Here is a 16,613-nt window from a genome sequence, read left to right as displayed (position 1 = left end):
AAATGAAGCGGAGGGGGTTTTGTGTGCCGTGTTGTGCTGCAGTGAGAGCCCTGGTGAACTTTGAAGAGTAGGAGGCGGTGGTCTGCTGTTTAGGAATAGAAAGGAGGGCTGATGTGCAGCGTTCAAAGTGGAGCCCTTGTGTTGGGCAGTCGGAACAAGCATACCCTTCTCTTAGTGCATTTAGTTCTTTGAACAAATGTTGTAAAGTCTCTACTTTGGGAGCTGAAGGCTCGTTGGTGGACAGGCGATGGTGTGGACTGATACCGCGTGTCCTGAAAATGTTCTAATTTTGGGTTTGAACTCTGCCTGTGCAGCTTTGCCGGGATGTGCGGCCCAGGCACGAAGCAGCTCTCCCCAAGGCCTCGCCATGGGACAGCGCGCCCGGCTAGCACAGGTCCTGGCACAGGACACGAACCCCGGGGTTCAGAAGTCCACACCTTCCGCGAGGCAGGGATCTCAACGCACCCTCTGACAAAGACCGCCCAGAAAACAGGAGGGCTGTGAAGTTACATTTGCTGATCTTGAGCTGCCCCCCACCCTCATTCGGTCACTCTGCATCACGAGCTGCCTCTAACCCTCAGGGCCACGGGCACTACTGCCTTCACTTCCTTTGCCCTGCGCCAAACACAAGTAGTGCTTTATTCAGCCCTCCCCGGGGGTCTGCATGGGATACAGTCTCAAAACGAGAGTTTAGGGTGAGAGCCACAGGGCCAATATAAAGGGTCCACCTGCATCCCTTGGATTTCGCCAGCACTTTAGAAAAAAGTGCGCCATTTACACAAAACTGCAGATTTTGCGATTTTATTGCAAATCGCGAAATCACGAAATCCTGGAGGATCTGTTTAAACATGAACTGAGAAACACACCTGCACTAATGGCAATGCTATTTGTAAACAGAGAGGCAAGCAGGGATCATGTGTTCCCTAAATGTGGACTATCTTCTTATTACACATGGAGCAAACGCCTAGTCTATTTAAACATTAAATAATAGTTTTGTTTTGTAAAGGAGAAATGCTAAACTCACATATTTCAAGGTGCACTCGTGTGAGAATGAAGAAAAAGGTGACTTTGTAACACAAAATACTTGCCACTGATCACACAATCTGAGACCAGTTTACAGGTTAAGTACATTACAGTTAGGTTGAGTAGATTGTTCAAATTACTTGACCTGCAGGTGTAGTAAAATGTTTGATTTTTCAAAGCCTGCATACCATACCATACCGTACCATACCATACCATAACATGCCACACCACATAGACACTAGCAATATATCTCACATAGGCAAGACCTATTGGCTTTGCCAATGCTTGTTACACTTAACACTGTCTGGGCATTGGTTACACCTCATTAGTACCAGTTTAATAACCAAATACAGCAATAAGCAACAGAAAGGTGACCAGTCAACTTTTGCAAAGGGTCTTCCACTGTGCAGTGACACAGGTAACTGCATTCTTAGTAACTTTTGAAACGTTTGAGCTAGAAACAAAAATTATTTAGGGAAAAATATGCAGAGGTTGGTGGTCTATGTGGCAAAACCACGACTATGCAAAAAACGCTGCGGTCAGATAATGGCATAATTAAAGTGGCCCAGGTATTAACTAACTGATGAAGCATAACAACATGAACAGACAAGCCAGGCACAAAAAAAACGGATAGTGAAAGGCAATGTCTGAAACATGTTGACCTGCAATATTAGCATAGCACTTAAAAAAACGTCCAGTTTACTGTTTATGGCTCAGTCTTTGCAACCTCTGAACCAGCGTTATCAAGGGCAGAATGCAGTCACTCAAAGTGAAGTTAGCAAATGGATGAATTGAGCTGACCAACTGCCCCTGCTGTATGCAGGGAAAATGTGAAGTCTTAGCAACCTCTGAAACAGGGGTGTCAAGGGCAGTGGCTGGTGCATTAAAAACAACCCCGAGGTAATAGCTACAGTCAATAGTGACATCTGTGCATCTAGGGGGCACGCCTACTACTGCATCTTAGTAACTTTACATTTTTTGGCTATTCACTATTTCCTAGTGTAAAGTTGCTCCCAGATACAGACCGATATGTCTTCACATGTAGGTGGAGCCTCACAGCACAGGATTTACAAGCCTAAAATGACTACCCATAACTTTCCACACATAGCTGGAGGTCCCGGCCACCAGGTCGGAGATCTTATGGCAGAGGAAAATGTATTCAACTTAAAAATAAAACTATTATAAAATATTAAAGTTACATAATTTTATAGTCTTAGTTTAAATATAGAATTGTTGAAATAAAATGATGCAGCACATTAACTTAAATATAGCATTGTATTAAAATAGGGATTGTTTTTAATTGATTTAATTTTAAAATCTCTAAATAGATTTTTTTCAAATTCCACCTACATTATTTAATATTACCATTTATGATCACTTATGTTCAGAGTTGTTTAAAAATAATACATGTTTTACAAATATAAAATTAACTTGATTGAGTTTTTAATAATATATTTATTTACTAATCATATGTATTTCACATTAAACAAAATGCACATATTTATTTTAAAAGGCAGCACCATTTTATTTACTTAAGCAAGTTTTACTACGGGTGTTATTTAAATCCCTGCCTCTATTGTTTTCTATGGCAGTATGCTGCACTACCTGTGAGTGGCCATGCATGGTACTGGACTTACCCAAAGGTTAGGATGGAGTACATTTACAACTCTTTTGGGACATTTTTGGCCACAGTAACATTAGATGTGCATATTGTGATTAGCAATGGGCTTTATCTTGTTTGGTAGTTTTTTTTGTTATTGCATACTTTTCCCTAAACCATTTAGGTATAAGAATTCAGCATTTTCCAGCCTATCCCCGCCCATATTTACTACTAAAACATACACCCAAGCCTAAGTGTACGGAAATCTCCACACTTTGGCAGAGATCTATGCATAGAAGATAGGTGAAGCAGAAATCTTAGTAAGAAGATTAGTGAATAGCATTTTGTAGAATGTCAGTATTACTACTAAATGCAGACTTATGTTAATAGACCCACTAATGATAACCGATATAGCAACATTATGCCTATCAACAACTATCCAAGTTTTTTATTTTGACTATCAGGCACTGCTTAGAGAAAGCTCACTGACAAACTTGCCTGTGAAAGTGGTGTTGACTGAACACAAATTGGTTATCAATAAAATAAAAAAAACTTCTCACACAAGACATAATAAGGATGCTTCATTTGACATATAACCCGTGATTCAGTTTGGAGAGGTGCCAGCATCTAACACTGGCTCTTAACCCTACAAAGGCAAACGATATAAAGTAGATAACGAATCAAACAACTATGGATATAAAATTCCCAGGCAATCGTACTAAAGGATAGCAATGTCAGTTCAACCAGGATGTTATCCAATCGAGCACATACATTCCCACCAATAGTGTTCTTTCCATAGCGTAAGCACAACAGAGCTGACTATAGTATATGCCTAGAGACAGAGCACTGTGTACAAAGCCATGCCTATGTTCTTAAGTCGCACTTCTGCTATGACGCAAACGCCGTGACGTCACGAGGGCCAGTGTATGGCGAGCTTTGAAATGCAGGTTCCCATAACGTATTGGGCTGTAACGCAATCTGAGGGCTGTGTAGGCCTTAATCGTAGGGTAATTAAACGATCGCTGGACTCACCTGTGCCCATCTTCACGCTGCGCCTGGGTCTGAATGGTGGGAGCCATGGCTGCCGCCGCTGTTGATTTCCTACACGGCCACGGTCTTCGCAGAATCACAAGAGGCAACCTGGGGCCTACGCAGAGGCTGCCCCTATAATGCCTGTCTTAACATCCGTGGTTTCCAGAACTCGACAGGGGTTTAAGTGGAACTGTACAAACGGAATGGTGGATCGAGTAGAGACTCTAGTACCAAATCTACATAAATAAATATATCGGATTCAGGCTCAACTTTGCCTTTTATTACACGTTAGGACCCCCTCTGAGCAAGGGACTATGGGTATTGTAGTTTCAACATTGCTTTGAGGGTAAGAAAAGAAAGACTCGAATAATCGATTGGTAAAACAGTTACAAGGTGGTGGTGCCAGGCTTTCTGTAGGCAAATGTGTGTCTTTTCTACATTTGCAGTGAATTCTTCGTGTCTCACGGAAATGCGTTCAGAAAGAATAGTACAAGAAAATTGCTCACAACCTTCTCAACCATTGCTTAAACACAGCCATGAGAAGAAGTGATACGCGTGGATTTATGGTGATACGATACCGGCGTACAGTGTATTTTACCGGTCTGATCAGTATTTTTATAGAAAGTGGGGTGGCTTAACAGCCAGAGCTGCCGACTTTGGACCAGGAAGTGGGTCTCGGCTAGGGTGACAACCTGACATGAAGGCACATTTTTGACAGGATTTTTAAACAAGCATTGGCGTAGCCAATAGGTCTCACATTTTTTACTTTATAAGTATTTTACCATGCAGCACATTTTAACGTCCTTATGACAAGAGGCATTTTTCTGAAGTGTATCTCAACGGAGAAACCTGTTCTGATCCTCGCTCTGCCCCAGCAAGTTCCCAATTACAACTTCATATTGTAGGGAGGTAAGGAGTTCAATTAGTTGCAGAAAAGAATTTTCACCCTGACCAGGTGCCGCGAGCGTGAGGGGTAGGTGTTCCGCCGTTCCAGTGTCTCCGTTAAGGTGCATCCAACCTTATAACGCTGGCCTCACGGGAGCATGCTGCGAGGCCCTATCTTAATCCCTTTAGGGTCGCCTAAATAGAGCAGGACCCCTTGGCCCTCTTGTCCTCCGACCCAGCGAGGTTGTATTTGCTTTCTTCATAGAGATTGAGCATTGAATCCACATTTGTTTTTGTGTAGTACTTTTTTTTGAGGTCCTGACGAATCGCCTTTTGGCGAGAAACATGTTGACCACACTAGGGGGTAGAGTTATTGTTCTGTATACCTTTACGGTCTCTAAACTCCCCTCCCACCCCTTTTAACTAAGGAATCAGCCACGTTATTAAAGTTGGAAGTGGACTGATTACCTTTTTTATTACTTTCACTCACTATTGCACTGACTACACCTTTCTTCATCCTCACCCACACCCACCATCGGCAAGTGTGAGAAGTTGGCCTGATATGTAGTGTTTCCAATTCTGGAACCACTGGGTATCAGTCCAAACAAACCCCAAAGATGTCTGGTTGTAAGTCAACCTTGTTAGACAAGCTATCCTAGTGGTAGCATGGACTAAGCAGCCTTAAAGGCTTAACTTAAGAGGTCGTGTTAAGCGAGCTGTTTTACCACATACAATCCTGTAATCAAATGAAAGGACACCACACAAGTATACATTATAAAAATATATGTATTTATTTCTAAATTACTCCCCAGTACTCTTTATGAGGAAAGGGGCACAAGCGTTAAATCAAAAGCACTGTTACACATATAAAGTTGCACAATTATGGATGAGGGCGGGTGGACACTCAGACCATATACTAAAAAAGTGGTATAAGTAACACTTATCGAACAATGGTTAGGCCTAGGGCCTAGAGATTCGCTGGGAGCAGTCAGGACTAGCAATGATGAAGTCGGGAGTAGCCCACAGGAGACGGGTGCAGCACGGAAAGTGCGGCGCGCACCAATGCACTGTCAATGGTGCGTAAAAGTCAGTTAAAGTGAATTAAAATATACTTCCGCTGAACCTAGGAACACAAAACTTTAGACACAGACCCTAGAGGTGTGTACCAGTGTATAGACACCGGCGTTGCAATGTTACCTCACCCACAGGCCGTGGGTGCACAGGGTCGAAGTGGCGTCGGGTTCTGACACGCAGGTTCTTGGTGCTTGAAGCTGTTGCAGCTGCAGGCGATGTGAAGCAGAAGTGTCCGGTGCAATCCAAGGGTGGATCGAAGTAGAAAAGTACCTGAAAGCAGAGGGGACAGAGTCTGGGTCACTCAGCAGTGACCAGGGTGGAACCAGGACGGAACCAGGCAATATCGGGCGCAATCAGGCGGTTGTCGATAGGCTTCTCTCCGCTGTCACGTGGGCTCTGGGGCATCTGCGACGTCCAGGAGCAGGTCACGATCTATCCCACGTAGGCTCTCGCCGTCAGCACCGTCGGCTTCAAGATTGCAGCAAACAGCACTTGGCAAAAGCAATCCACGCGGAACCGGGAGATTGCTTATCACTCGGACCAGGAGGGTCAGAGTGGGGGCTCCTTTTCACAGGAGCTGGTGCAGATCTGGAGCAACCAGAAAAGCGAGTCGTATTTCAAGTTTCGTCGGCACAGGGGCCACAAGCCAGCTGGCAAGTGACCGGGCCAACGCGTCGAGCCCACACAAGCAGAAGGGCCCCACGCAGCACTCGTCGAGTGTGGAGGGGTGAGCTTTGGTGCAAGTGGAGCTCGGGGCTAGGGCTTCTCAAACCCCGGTGCACAGCTTCGAGGATCACTCGTGGGCTGCACGGTCAGCGTCTCGTGGCTTTTTCAAGATGGCGTGCCCCACGCTTCCGGTCGCCTCCACGGGTCTCAGCTCTGCAGGGACTGTGGATCGGGCAGGTAGAAGGCAGGCAAGCTTGATCTCGTCGATCTCTGTCGCTCGAGTTCCGGCGGGAACTGCAACAAAGCAAGGGTCGAGGGCTGGATGGTGCCTGTTTGCACAGGGTGGTCACTCCTTGACCACAAGGGAGATTCTTCAGTCTTCACACGTCGTGTAGAAAGTCGAAGGGTCCAGAATTCGTTTCTTATGTTTCTTCAGGATGATCTGAGTTGCATTGGGACTGCTCCCCCTCTTATTCGAATCTGGGGGGTTGGACATCCTGCTAGGTCCCCTCCTATGGGTGGGACCCAGGAAGGGGGTGGTTACACCCCTCTCCTTTGATCCTGGCTGCGCTGGGACAGGGGCTGGGAGGCCCCAGAACCGGTTTGGCCGGATTATGCAAGGGGCAGCCTTGTGCTCCCCAGGCAGTGTCTGGTTTCTTTGAAACCTCCCTACTCCAATCCACTATCTCCTGTCTGGGGTGGTTTGACACCGCCCTGTGACAGGAAACTCTTTGTCCAGGCCTCCTCTGCCGGGTTTCGGTCAGCAGCAGGAGGCCAGACCTGTGTCTGTGGCAGGGGCATCCATTTTGTGGATCTGAGGCTCATTTTAAATCAACCGCGTTTCAGTAAAGTAACATGTCTTCTCCCTCTAGAAGGGTGGAATGCTACCCCCGTCGCCAGAACTGGCGAGGGGGTAGTATTCCAATTCGTATGACACCTTACACGACATGTTTTGATAAAGCCAAACCAAAGTTGCTATATAACCGCGAGGATTATAAGGCGCTTAAGAGTATATGGTATGGCATTATCCCGGATCAGCTTAGGGAGTTGTTCCCGACAGCTGCAGACGGGCTCAGCTCATGCCAGAGCACCATCTCACATAAAACCACGCACTCTGCCTCCAGGATTGATGAGGCCTTCCATAGGAGTGGCTTACAGGCTATATATGTGTCCAGATATAGGTTTAGATATAGGTATACCAGGGGTCTCCAACCTTTTCTGTAGTGAGAGCTACTTCTGATCAGTGAAAATCGTCGTGAGCTACTAAAGGCCAAGCAACTTGCGCATTTTTCGGAGACACCTCTCACGCCCTACTTCATTGTCTTTAAGTCTAATTTCTTTGTGGCCCATACTGTGGTTTGAACAAAATACAACTATAGAGCTGTTTAAAGCTGTCAGCAGACTGAAAATCATAACATAGTTAACTGTATATCTGTCTCACACCTCATTCATCACACTGCTATGCAATGCGTCCAATAATATGATAACTGCAACTTGGTGTTATCAGGCAAGACAAGGAAGCACATCCAAAATAGGATCAAAAACCAAAGAAAACACTTTTAACCACCTACCCTACACATGCCATAGCCTGCTAATCATGTAGGTAAGTGCAGCACATTAGTAAGCGCTATTAAAATGCTTCAATAGAAGGCATCCCCTTTCTTATCAAAAAAAGTAAAACACAGCAAGAACCATGCTAAATAAAGACAGAACATCAATAGGATCAGAGTGCATGGGTAAAATCACTGCCTTAAGGACTTATTAGCCTTGCTTAGAAAAATCCCACACAAGAAGAAATTGAATCATCTCGGCCACTAAAATTGTAAACTGCCTCTATAAAAGTCAAACCAGTAGAAGAATTTACAAAACAATGTGTTTTGCGCATCTGTTGTGCAGCAAAACACAGCTCATTGTCACACGAGCTGCCATGGCACAAAGGAAGAGTGTGGGGGACAGAGTCTGGGAGCGACAGGACAGAGGGGAAGGGCCTGTTTTGGGAGGATTGGGTCAGTACATGTAAATCGCTTTGATTTAAACATCGCTGCCACAGCACTTTAAATTTGAAAGAAGATAAAATAAAGCACTTTGTTAGCTGATGTTAAAATCAAAGAGCCTTGCATGCACTGAGCCGCTGTAATTGACTACCACGCAAAGGCAAATTTATAGCGTGCTGTAGTAGTAAGTGAAAGTGGCTCTTGCAGACAAGAATCTTTGATTTTAACATTGTCTGCCACCGCAGTTGTTGCCCAGTGCCTGCAAGGTCTTTGGACTTTAACCTCGGCTGCCACCGTGCTTTGTTACTGAAGTCAGATATAAAGCACGGTTGTAGCCGATGTTAAAAAAGGTCCTTGCATGCACTAATCATGAGTCACTGATGGCTACGGGTATGTATAGGTCAGGAAATATATCATATTAATTAAAAATGCAGACTGCGCAGCTTCTGAGCGGTGGTCTTTTGATAAGGTTCTTCAGGGGGTGTGACCCAGGAAGGTTGAATGGCATGCAGAATGTCACAGGGAAGGAATTCTGTCAACTGTAAGGACAGTCAAAAAAGGAGACTCTCACAACTCGAGTACTGAGCAGCCAGCTGGAATGCAATAGCTGTCGCCAACTGACGCTGGAATCCAACACTTTTAGTAGATTAAGGACCAGCTTCCAAGTCCAAAATATGTCCCCTCTCATTCAAGGCTTCCCTGTTTGAAGAGCACAACATCTTCAGACTACCCTTGTGAGACGAGACGCCATTTGACATAAGAGGAATGGCAGCTGGCCTGCTCACATTCATCTGCCCGGAGACATCACTAGCACCAAACTGTAACGCTGCTTTCACTGACTTCCACACGAAGGCAAATTTAAAGCGTGCTGCAGTCAGTGAAAGCTGCTCAGTGAATGCAATGATCCTGCAGGCACTGAGCTGCTACAACAGCGGAAGCCAATGTTAAAAATCGAAAGTCCTTGCCTGCCTTGAACGGCTTTCACTGACTTCAACACGCTTTAAATTTGCCTTTGCGTGGCAGTCAGTGGAAGTAGTTGGTGCAGGCAAGGACTTTGGATTTTTAAATCAGCTGTGAGCGCGGTAGCTGCTCTCTGCCTGCAGAATCTTGATTTTAATATCGGCTGCCACCGCGCTTTGTTACTGAAGGCAGATGTAAAGCACGGTGGCAGCCGATATTAAAATCATAGGCCTAACAATGCACGTAGACAGTTTTACCAACATTACTTCGAATAATCAGGGGCAACACTTACCAGACCTGCGCAACTTCCCAGAAGGATGAGATAGGCCAGATTGCAATTGTAAACTGCGCCACGGAGCACAACTTTAGGAAGAACGTCACGTTCTTTGGCCCGCCCCGCCCCAGCTAAGCTCATTCAGCTAATCAGAGCAGCTGGTTTGTGAGAGGGCGGGCAAGGTCTTAAAGCTGGAAAAGACAATGAAAGGATAAAAAATAGAATATTTAAATGACCTCTCTATAATTAGAAAGTAGCGCGAGCTACTCCCAGAGGGTCGGCGAGCTACCGGTAGCTCGCGATCGACCGGTTGGAGACCCCTGAGGTATACTATATCTAAGCAAGGGGTGATTACACCCACTTGCCCCAGCTGAGTGATCAGCCAGTTGTGTCAATTTAGATAGCCAGCCAGGGGTGGCAAAATATATGCTGCAGCCCCTGGTAGGCCTTGGATGCACCTATGCCCTGGGCACCTATAGTGCTCTGTACAGGGGCTGATAAGGTGATCCAAGCCAATCTAGTTATGCACCTAGGGTACATGGAATCCATTTTACAGAGAGAGCAGATAGCCTGGGGCCCTGATTAGCAGGGAACCAGGCCAACTAAGTCGAAAACCAGCTAAACACAAGGCAAAAAAATCTGGGGTAACCATAGTCAGGTAGCCACCTTCCGACATAACCCCCCCCCCCCCCAAACGAAAGGAGATAAGGCTATCCTTGGCCAGGTAAGCCTTTATTGCCTGAGTGGCCATATAAGGAAGTACCTGCACTAGCATGGGTACCCCCTGTCTCATGGTCCACTAAGCAGTCCCTCACCCTAGGGGTATTAGAGGGTCTCCACCATAGGGAATGACTACCTTGGGTGTGTTTATGCAAAGTTAAAGGCTGGTTTGGATATGGAGTATTGAAGTGAGGCTCCACTGTTTTTGGGCTCAACTTCCTCCAATTATCTTCCAGCATATGTGCCTTTCTTTCTTCAACTGAGTTGCACTGAGCTCTCAGGGTCAACCTCTGGCTACCTAAAGCTGGAGGCTGGGTCCCTCTGTTTGGCTTGCTGGAGGGACAGTTCAGGTTTGGGCCCTTTGGGTCCCAGGTTTGGCTGTGCCCAACAGAATCCATCTGTGGGAGGTCCCTAACTGTTTTTAAGGGGGCTCCCTCAGGAGTTTTTAAAGTTTTCACCTTACTAGGCCTACTAGTTTTGGTGCCCCTAATCTGTTGATGGGGGTGCTTTATTTGACAGGGGGCCCTCTGGGTCTCACTGTCCTTCTTGTCCTCTGCAGCCCTGGGCTGACTAAGGCAAGGTAGAGAGGGGCAGGTTACCTGCTCCAGACTGGATCCCACCTGAGAAGGGTCCACTGCCATCAGAGGCTCTGTCAGGCCAGGCCTAACAACCTCTGGGGCAGTTCCTTCATCAGGGGTAAGATCAGTTCCCTGAGGAGGCTGATCCTGTCCTAATGTCTGGTGAGGGGGAGATTTATCTTCCTCCTCCATGCTCTCAGTTTGGGTGGAGTGATCCATCATTTCAGGCTTCACAACAACCATATCTGTTTGAGTTTGGGCTGTGGCCATCACAGCCCCACCAACCTTTTCAGGAGGAGACTCAGTTTGGGTTTCTGCTGTTATCATAACAGCTTTGCTATTCTGGTTTGGAAGAGCTTCTGGTAAAGATGGGGCAGAGAGTTGCTCAGCCCTACCAACCTTTTCAGGAAGGACATCTTGAATTGGGGCTATAGCCAGTACAGCCCCACTAACCTTTCCATTGGAATTTACCATTCTAGAATGGATTTCCTGTTCAACCTCAGCCCAGGCTGAGATTTCCAAATCATTACCCAGTAGACAGTCTACAGGCAAGTTTGGTGACACTGCCACTCTCTTTGGGCCAATGACACCTCCCCAGCTGAGACTTACTACTGCCATGGGATGATTTGTTTGGATGCCATCAATGTTTGTTACCTGGTATGTGGCACCTGGTAAAAGTTGCTTAGAGGGGACTATACAGTCAGCCACCATGGTGATGCTAGCCCCTGTGTCTCTAAAAGCTTCAACTTTCAAACCATTGATGATGGGTTCTTGTCTATATTTGCTCAAGGTATTTGGGCAAACAGAGAAGTTGGCAAACCCCATGCCAGTCTCATAGACAAGATCATTTGGGGATGGGGATCTGGATAGGCCAGGGTCCACCTGGGCTCCAAAAGTAAACCCACCCAGATTCCTGGGTGTGCTCCCACTTCCTGGGGTATTACTGCTAACAGTAACAGGAGGTGTTGGAGCTGGCTTTGGAGGTATGTTTTCTTTATTGCCATTCTTGGGACAACAGCTGTCTGTTTTGTAATGCCCAACCTGTTTACAGGCATGGCAATAAGGCTTTTTCTCTGTTGAAGAAGTGTCTTGGGACCCACCCCCCTTCTTGGAGTTTTGGGGCCCTGGGGAAGTGTTTTCTTTACTTTTATCCCCACCCTTATCTTGAGGCTTGGTAGACTCCTTCTTCTGGTTATTGTCCTGATTCTTAGGCCTAATCCTGGTTCTGACCCACTTATCTGCCCTCTTTCCCAATTCTTGGGGAGAGGTCAAATCTGAGTCCACCAGGTGCTGGTGTAAGAGCTGGTTCTGACAATTACTAAGGATCTGCTCCCTCATAATCAAATTATACAATCCTGTGAAGTCATGTACTTTGCTGCCATTCAGCCAACCCTCCAGAGCCTTAGTTGCACAATCAACAAAATCAGTCCAGTCCTGAGTCTGTGTCTTCTGGGTATCTCTGAACTTTAACCTGTACTGTTCAGTGGTTAAGCCAAACCCATCTATCAGAACACTCTTCAGGACTTTGTAATTGCTGGCATCCTCATGTCTGACAGTGAGGAGCCTATCCCTCCCTTTCTCTGAAAAGGAGTACCATAAGATTGCTGCCCACTGTTCCTCAGGAACCTGCTGTACCATGCAGGCTCTCTCCAGAGCAGTCATCCATTTGTGGATGTCATCCCCTTCCTGATAGGGGGGCACAATCTTTGTCAGGTTTCTACTATCATAGGACCTGGGTTTCTCTTTAGGAATTTTGCTGCCACCAGTGGCATCTAAGCCACTTAATTTCTGTTCCCTAGCCAAGGTAAGTTTAGCTTGAGCCAAGGTAAGTTTAGCTTGAGCCAGAGCTACCTCCTCCCTCTCTATCTGGAGTTGGACAGCCCTCATTCTGGCCCTATGCTCTTTTCTCTGGGAGGAAGTCATCCCTCTTTGAGATTCTCTTGAGGCACTAGAAAGATGAGAGTCCCCTGATAGAGATCTCACCCTCCTGTTGCCTGGGAGAATTTGGTTATGAGATCTGGAGTGGTGCTGGCCCTCTCCATTCTCATGTAGGTCCAAGTTGGCCTGGTTAAGCCTGGCAACCTGTACCTGGTTTCCCCCCTGATCCTGATCTTCAGGCTCTTCTAAATCAGAGTCTTCCTCTTCCTCCTCCTCCACTACTTCATTGTCAGGAAGATCCTCATTCTCAGGGGAGTTTATCCCTTCACCTGATTCTAAGGGAGCCTGGCTCACCTTATCTAGGTCATCCTTTTCTAGGAGAGCTACTAGGGAAGGAATGGTAGGGCCTCTGCCCTTTTTTAGCCCCCTGGCTGTGCACAAGGCACTCAGGTCTTTGTGGCTAAGGTTGTCATATCTGGATGTTGTCCCTATAGGATCAACTATTACAGGAGCAGAGCCTGAGGCTCTACCTGTATCAGACATGACTGCTAGTGAGGTGTAAGTGATGCACTTACCTACACTAAGTGGTTTCCTACTGTACCTTGCTAGTGAGTTGTAGTCAGGGTGTGCTAATCCCTTTAATCTACAATGAGAGTCCCCTGATAGAGATCTCACCCTCCTGTTGCCTGGGAGAATTTGGTTATGAGATCTGGAGTGGTGCTGTCCCTCTCCATTCTCATGTAGGTCCAAGTTGGCCTGGTTAAGCCTGGCAACCTGTACCTGGTTTCCCCCCTGATCCTGATCTTCAGGCTCTTCTAAATCAGAGTCTTCCTCTTCCTCCTCCTCCACTACTTCATTGTCAGGAAGATCCTCATTCTCAGGGGAGTTTATCCCTTCACCTGATTCTAAGGGAGCCTGGCTCACCTTATCTAGGTCATCCTTTTCTAGGAGAGCTACTAGGGAAGGAATGGTAGGGCCTCTGCCCTTTTTTAGCCCCCTGGCTGTGCACAAGGCACTCAGGTCTTTGTGGCTAAGGTTGTCATATCTGGATGTTGTCCCTATAGGATCAACTATTACAGGAGCAGAGCCTGAGGCTCTACCTGTATCAGACATGACTGCTAGTGAGGTGTAAGTGATGCACTTACCTACACTAAGTGGTTTCCTACTGTACCTTGCTAGTGAGTTGTAGTCAGGGTGTGCTAATCCCTTTAATCTACAACTACTAAGTTCAGTAGAACTTAATATGCTAAGCTTTTGATTTATATGTACCTAGAGGTACTTGATGTGATCTTTCAATTTGATAAAGATTGCAATGGTAAAACAAACAGCAAGCTCAAATCCGCACCGCTGCACACCAATGTGAGAAGTTGGCCTGATATGTAGTGTTTCCAATTCTGGAACCACTGGGTATCAGTCCAAACAAACCCCAAAGATGTCTGGTTGTAAGTCAACCTTGTTAGACAAGCTATCCTAGTGGTAGCATGGACTAAGCAGCCTTAAAGGCTTAACTTAAGAGGTCGTGTTAAGCGAGCTGTTTTACCACATACAATCCTGTAATCAAATGAAAGGACACCACACAAGTATACATTATAAAAATATATGTATTTATTTCTAAATTACTCCCCAGTACTCTTTATGAGGAAAGGGGCACAAGCGTTAAATCAAAAGCACTGTTACACATATAAAGTTGCACAATTATGGATGAGGGCGGGTGGCCACTCAGACCATATACTAAAAAAGTGGTATAAGTAACACTTATCGAACAATGGTTAGGCCTAGGGCCTAGAGATTCGCTGGGAGCAGTCAGGACTAGCAATGATGAAGTCGGGAGTAGCCCACAGGAGACGGGTGCAGCACGGAAAGTGCGGCGCGCACCAATGCACTGTCAATGGTGCGTAAAAGTCAGTTAAAGTGAATTAAAAGATACTTCCGCTGAACCTAGGAACACAAAACTTTAGACACAGACCCTAGAGGTGTGTACCAGTGTATAGACACCGGCGTTGCAATGTTACCTCACCCACAGGCCGTGGGTGCACAGGGTCGAAGTGGCGTCGGGTTCTGACACGCAGGTTCTTGGTGCTTGAAGCTGTTGCAGCTGCAGGCGATGTGAAGCAGAAGTGTCCGGTGTGATCCAAGGGTGGATCGAAGTAGAAAAGTACCTGAAAGCAGAGGGGACAGAGTCTGGGTCACTCAGCAGTGACCAGGGTGGAACCAGGACGGAACCAGGCAATGTCGGGCGCAATCAGGCGGTTGTCGATAGGCTTCTCTCCGCTGTCACGTGGGCTCTGGGGCATCTGCGACGTCCAGGAGCAGGTCACGATCTATCCCACGTAGGCTCTCGCCGTCAGCACCGTCGGCTTCAAGATTGCAGCAAACAGCACTTGGCAAAAGCAATCCATGCGGAACCGGGAGATTGCTTATCACTCGGACCAGGAGGGTCAGAGTGGGGGCTCCTTTTCACAGGAGCTGGTGCAGATCTGGAGCAACCAGAAAAGCGAGTCGTATTTCAAGTTTCGTCGGCACAGGGGCCACAAGCCAGCTGGCAAGTGACCGGGCCAACGCGTCGAGCCCACACAAGCAGAAGGGCCCCACGCAGCACTCGTCGAGTGTGGAGGGGTGAGCTTTGGTGCAAGTGGAGCTCGGGGCTGGGGCTTCTCAAACCCCGGTGCACAGCTTCGAGGATCACTCGTGGGCTGCACGGTCAGCGTCTTGTGGCTTTTTCAAGATGGCGTGCCCCACGCTTCCGGTCGCCTCCACGGGTCTCAGCTCTGCAGGGACTGTGGATCGGGCAGGTAGAAAGCAGGCAAGCTTGATCTCGTCGATCTCTGTCGCTCGAGTTCCGGCGGGAACTGCAACAAAGCAAGGGTCGAGGGCTGGATGGTGCCTGTTTGCACAGGGTGGTCACTCCTTGACCACAAGGGAGATTCTTCAGTCTTCACACGTCGTGTAGAAAGTCGAAGGGTCCAGAATTTGTTTCTTATGTTTCTTCAGGATGATCTGAGTTGCATTGGGACTGCTCCCCCTCTTATTCGAATCTGGGGGGTTGGACATCCTGCTAGGTCCCCTCCTATGGGTGGGACCCAGGAAGGGGGTGGTTACACCCCTCTCCTTTGATCCTGGCCGCGCTGGGACAGGGGCTGGGAGCCCCCAGAACCGGTTTGGCCGGATTATGCAAGGGGCAGCCTTGTGCTCCCCAGGCAGTGTCTGGTTTCTTTGAAACCTCCCTACTCCAATCCACTATCTCCTGTCTGGGGTGGTTTGACACCGCCCTGTGACAGGAAACTCTTTGTCCAGGCCTCCTCTGCCGGGTTTCGGTCAGCAGCAGGAGGCCAGACCCGTGTCTGTGGCAGGGGCATCCATTTTGTGGATCTGAGGCTCATTTTAAATCAACCGCGTTTCAGTAAAGTAACATGTCTTCTCCCTCTAGAAGGGTGGAATGCAACCCCCGTCGCCAGAACTGGCGAGGGGGTAGTATTCCAATTCGTATGACACCTTACACGACATGTTTTGATAAAGCCAAACCAAAGTTGCTATATAACCGCGAGGATTATAAGGCGCTTAAGAGTATATGGTATGGCATTATCCCGGATCAGCTTAGGGAGTTGTTCCCGACAGCTGCAGACGGGCTCAGCTCATGCCAGAGCACCATCTCACATAAAACCACGCACTCTGCCTCCAGGATTGATGAGGCCTTCCATAGGAGTGGCTTACAGGCTATATATGTGTCCAGATATAGGTTTAGATATAGGTATACTATATCTAAGCAAGGGGTGATTACACCCACTTGCCCCAGCTGAGTGATCAGCCAGTTGTGTCAATTTAGATAGCCAGCCAGGGGTGGCAAAAGATATGCTGCAGCCCCTGGTAGGCCTTGGATGCACCTATGCCCTGGGCACCTATAGTGCTCTGTACAGGGGCTGATAAGGTGA

General features: G+C 47.2%; 1 protein-coding gene across 1 annotated transcript in view; it reads right to left on the bottom strand.

Moving 5' to 3' along the window:
• The window catches only part of PAF1 (PAF1 component of Paf1/RNA polymerase II complex), a 91,965-nt gene extending 88,182 nt beyond the window's left edge, over positions 1 to 3,783 (bottom strand). Inside the window, exon 1 of the mRNA XM_086938868.1 lies at positions 3,656 to 3,783. Within this exon, the coding sequence (XP_086794994.1) occupies positions 3,656 to 3,702 (47 nt within the window). The 5' untranslated portion in view covers positions 3,703 to 3,783. The remainder of the gene's footprint in view (positions 1 to 3,655) is intronic.
• Between the last annotated feature and the right edge of the window lie 12,830 nt (positions 3,784 to 16,613).

This window comes from Lissotriton vulgaris, chromosome 9, assembly GCF_964263255.1.
Source record: "Lissotriton vulgaris chromosome 9, aLisVul1.2, whole genome shotgun sequence".
In the NCBI taxonomy this organism is placed as follows: Eukaryota; Metazoa; Chordata; class Amphibia; order Caudata; family Salamandridae; genus Lissotriton; species Lissotriton vulgaris.
This window is presented reverse-complemented; position numbering and strand designations above follow the sequence as displayed.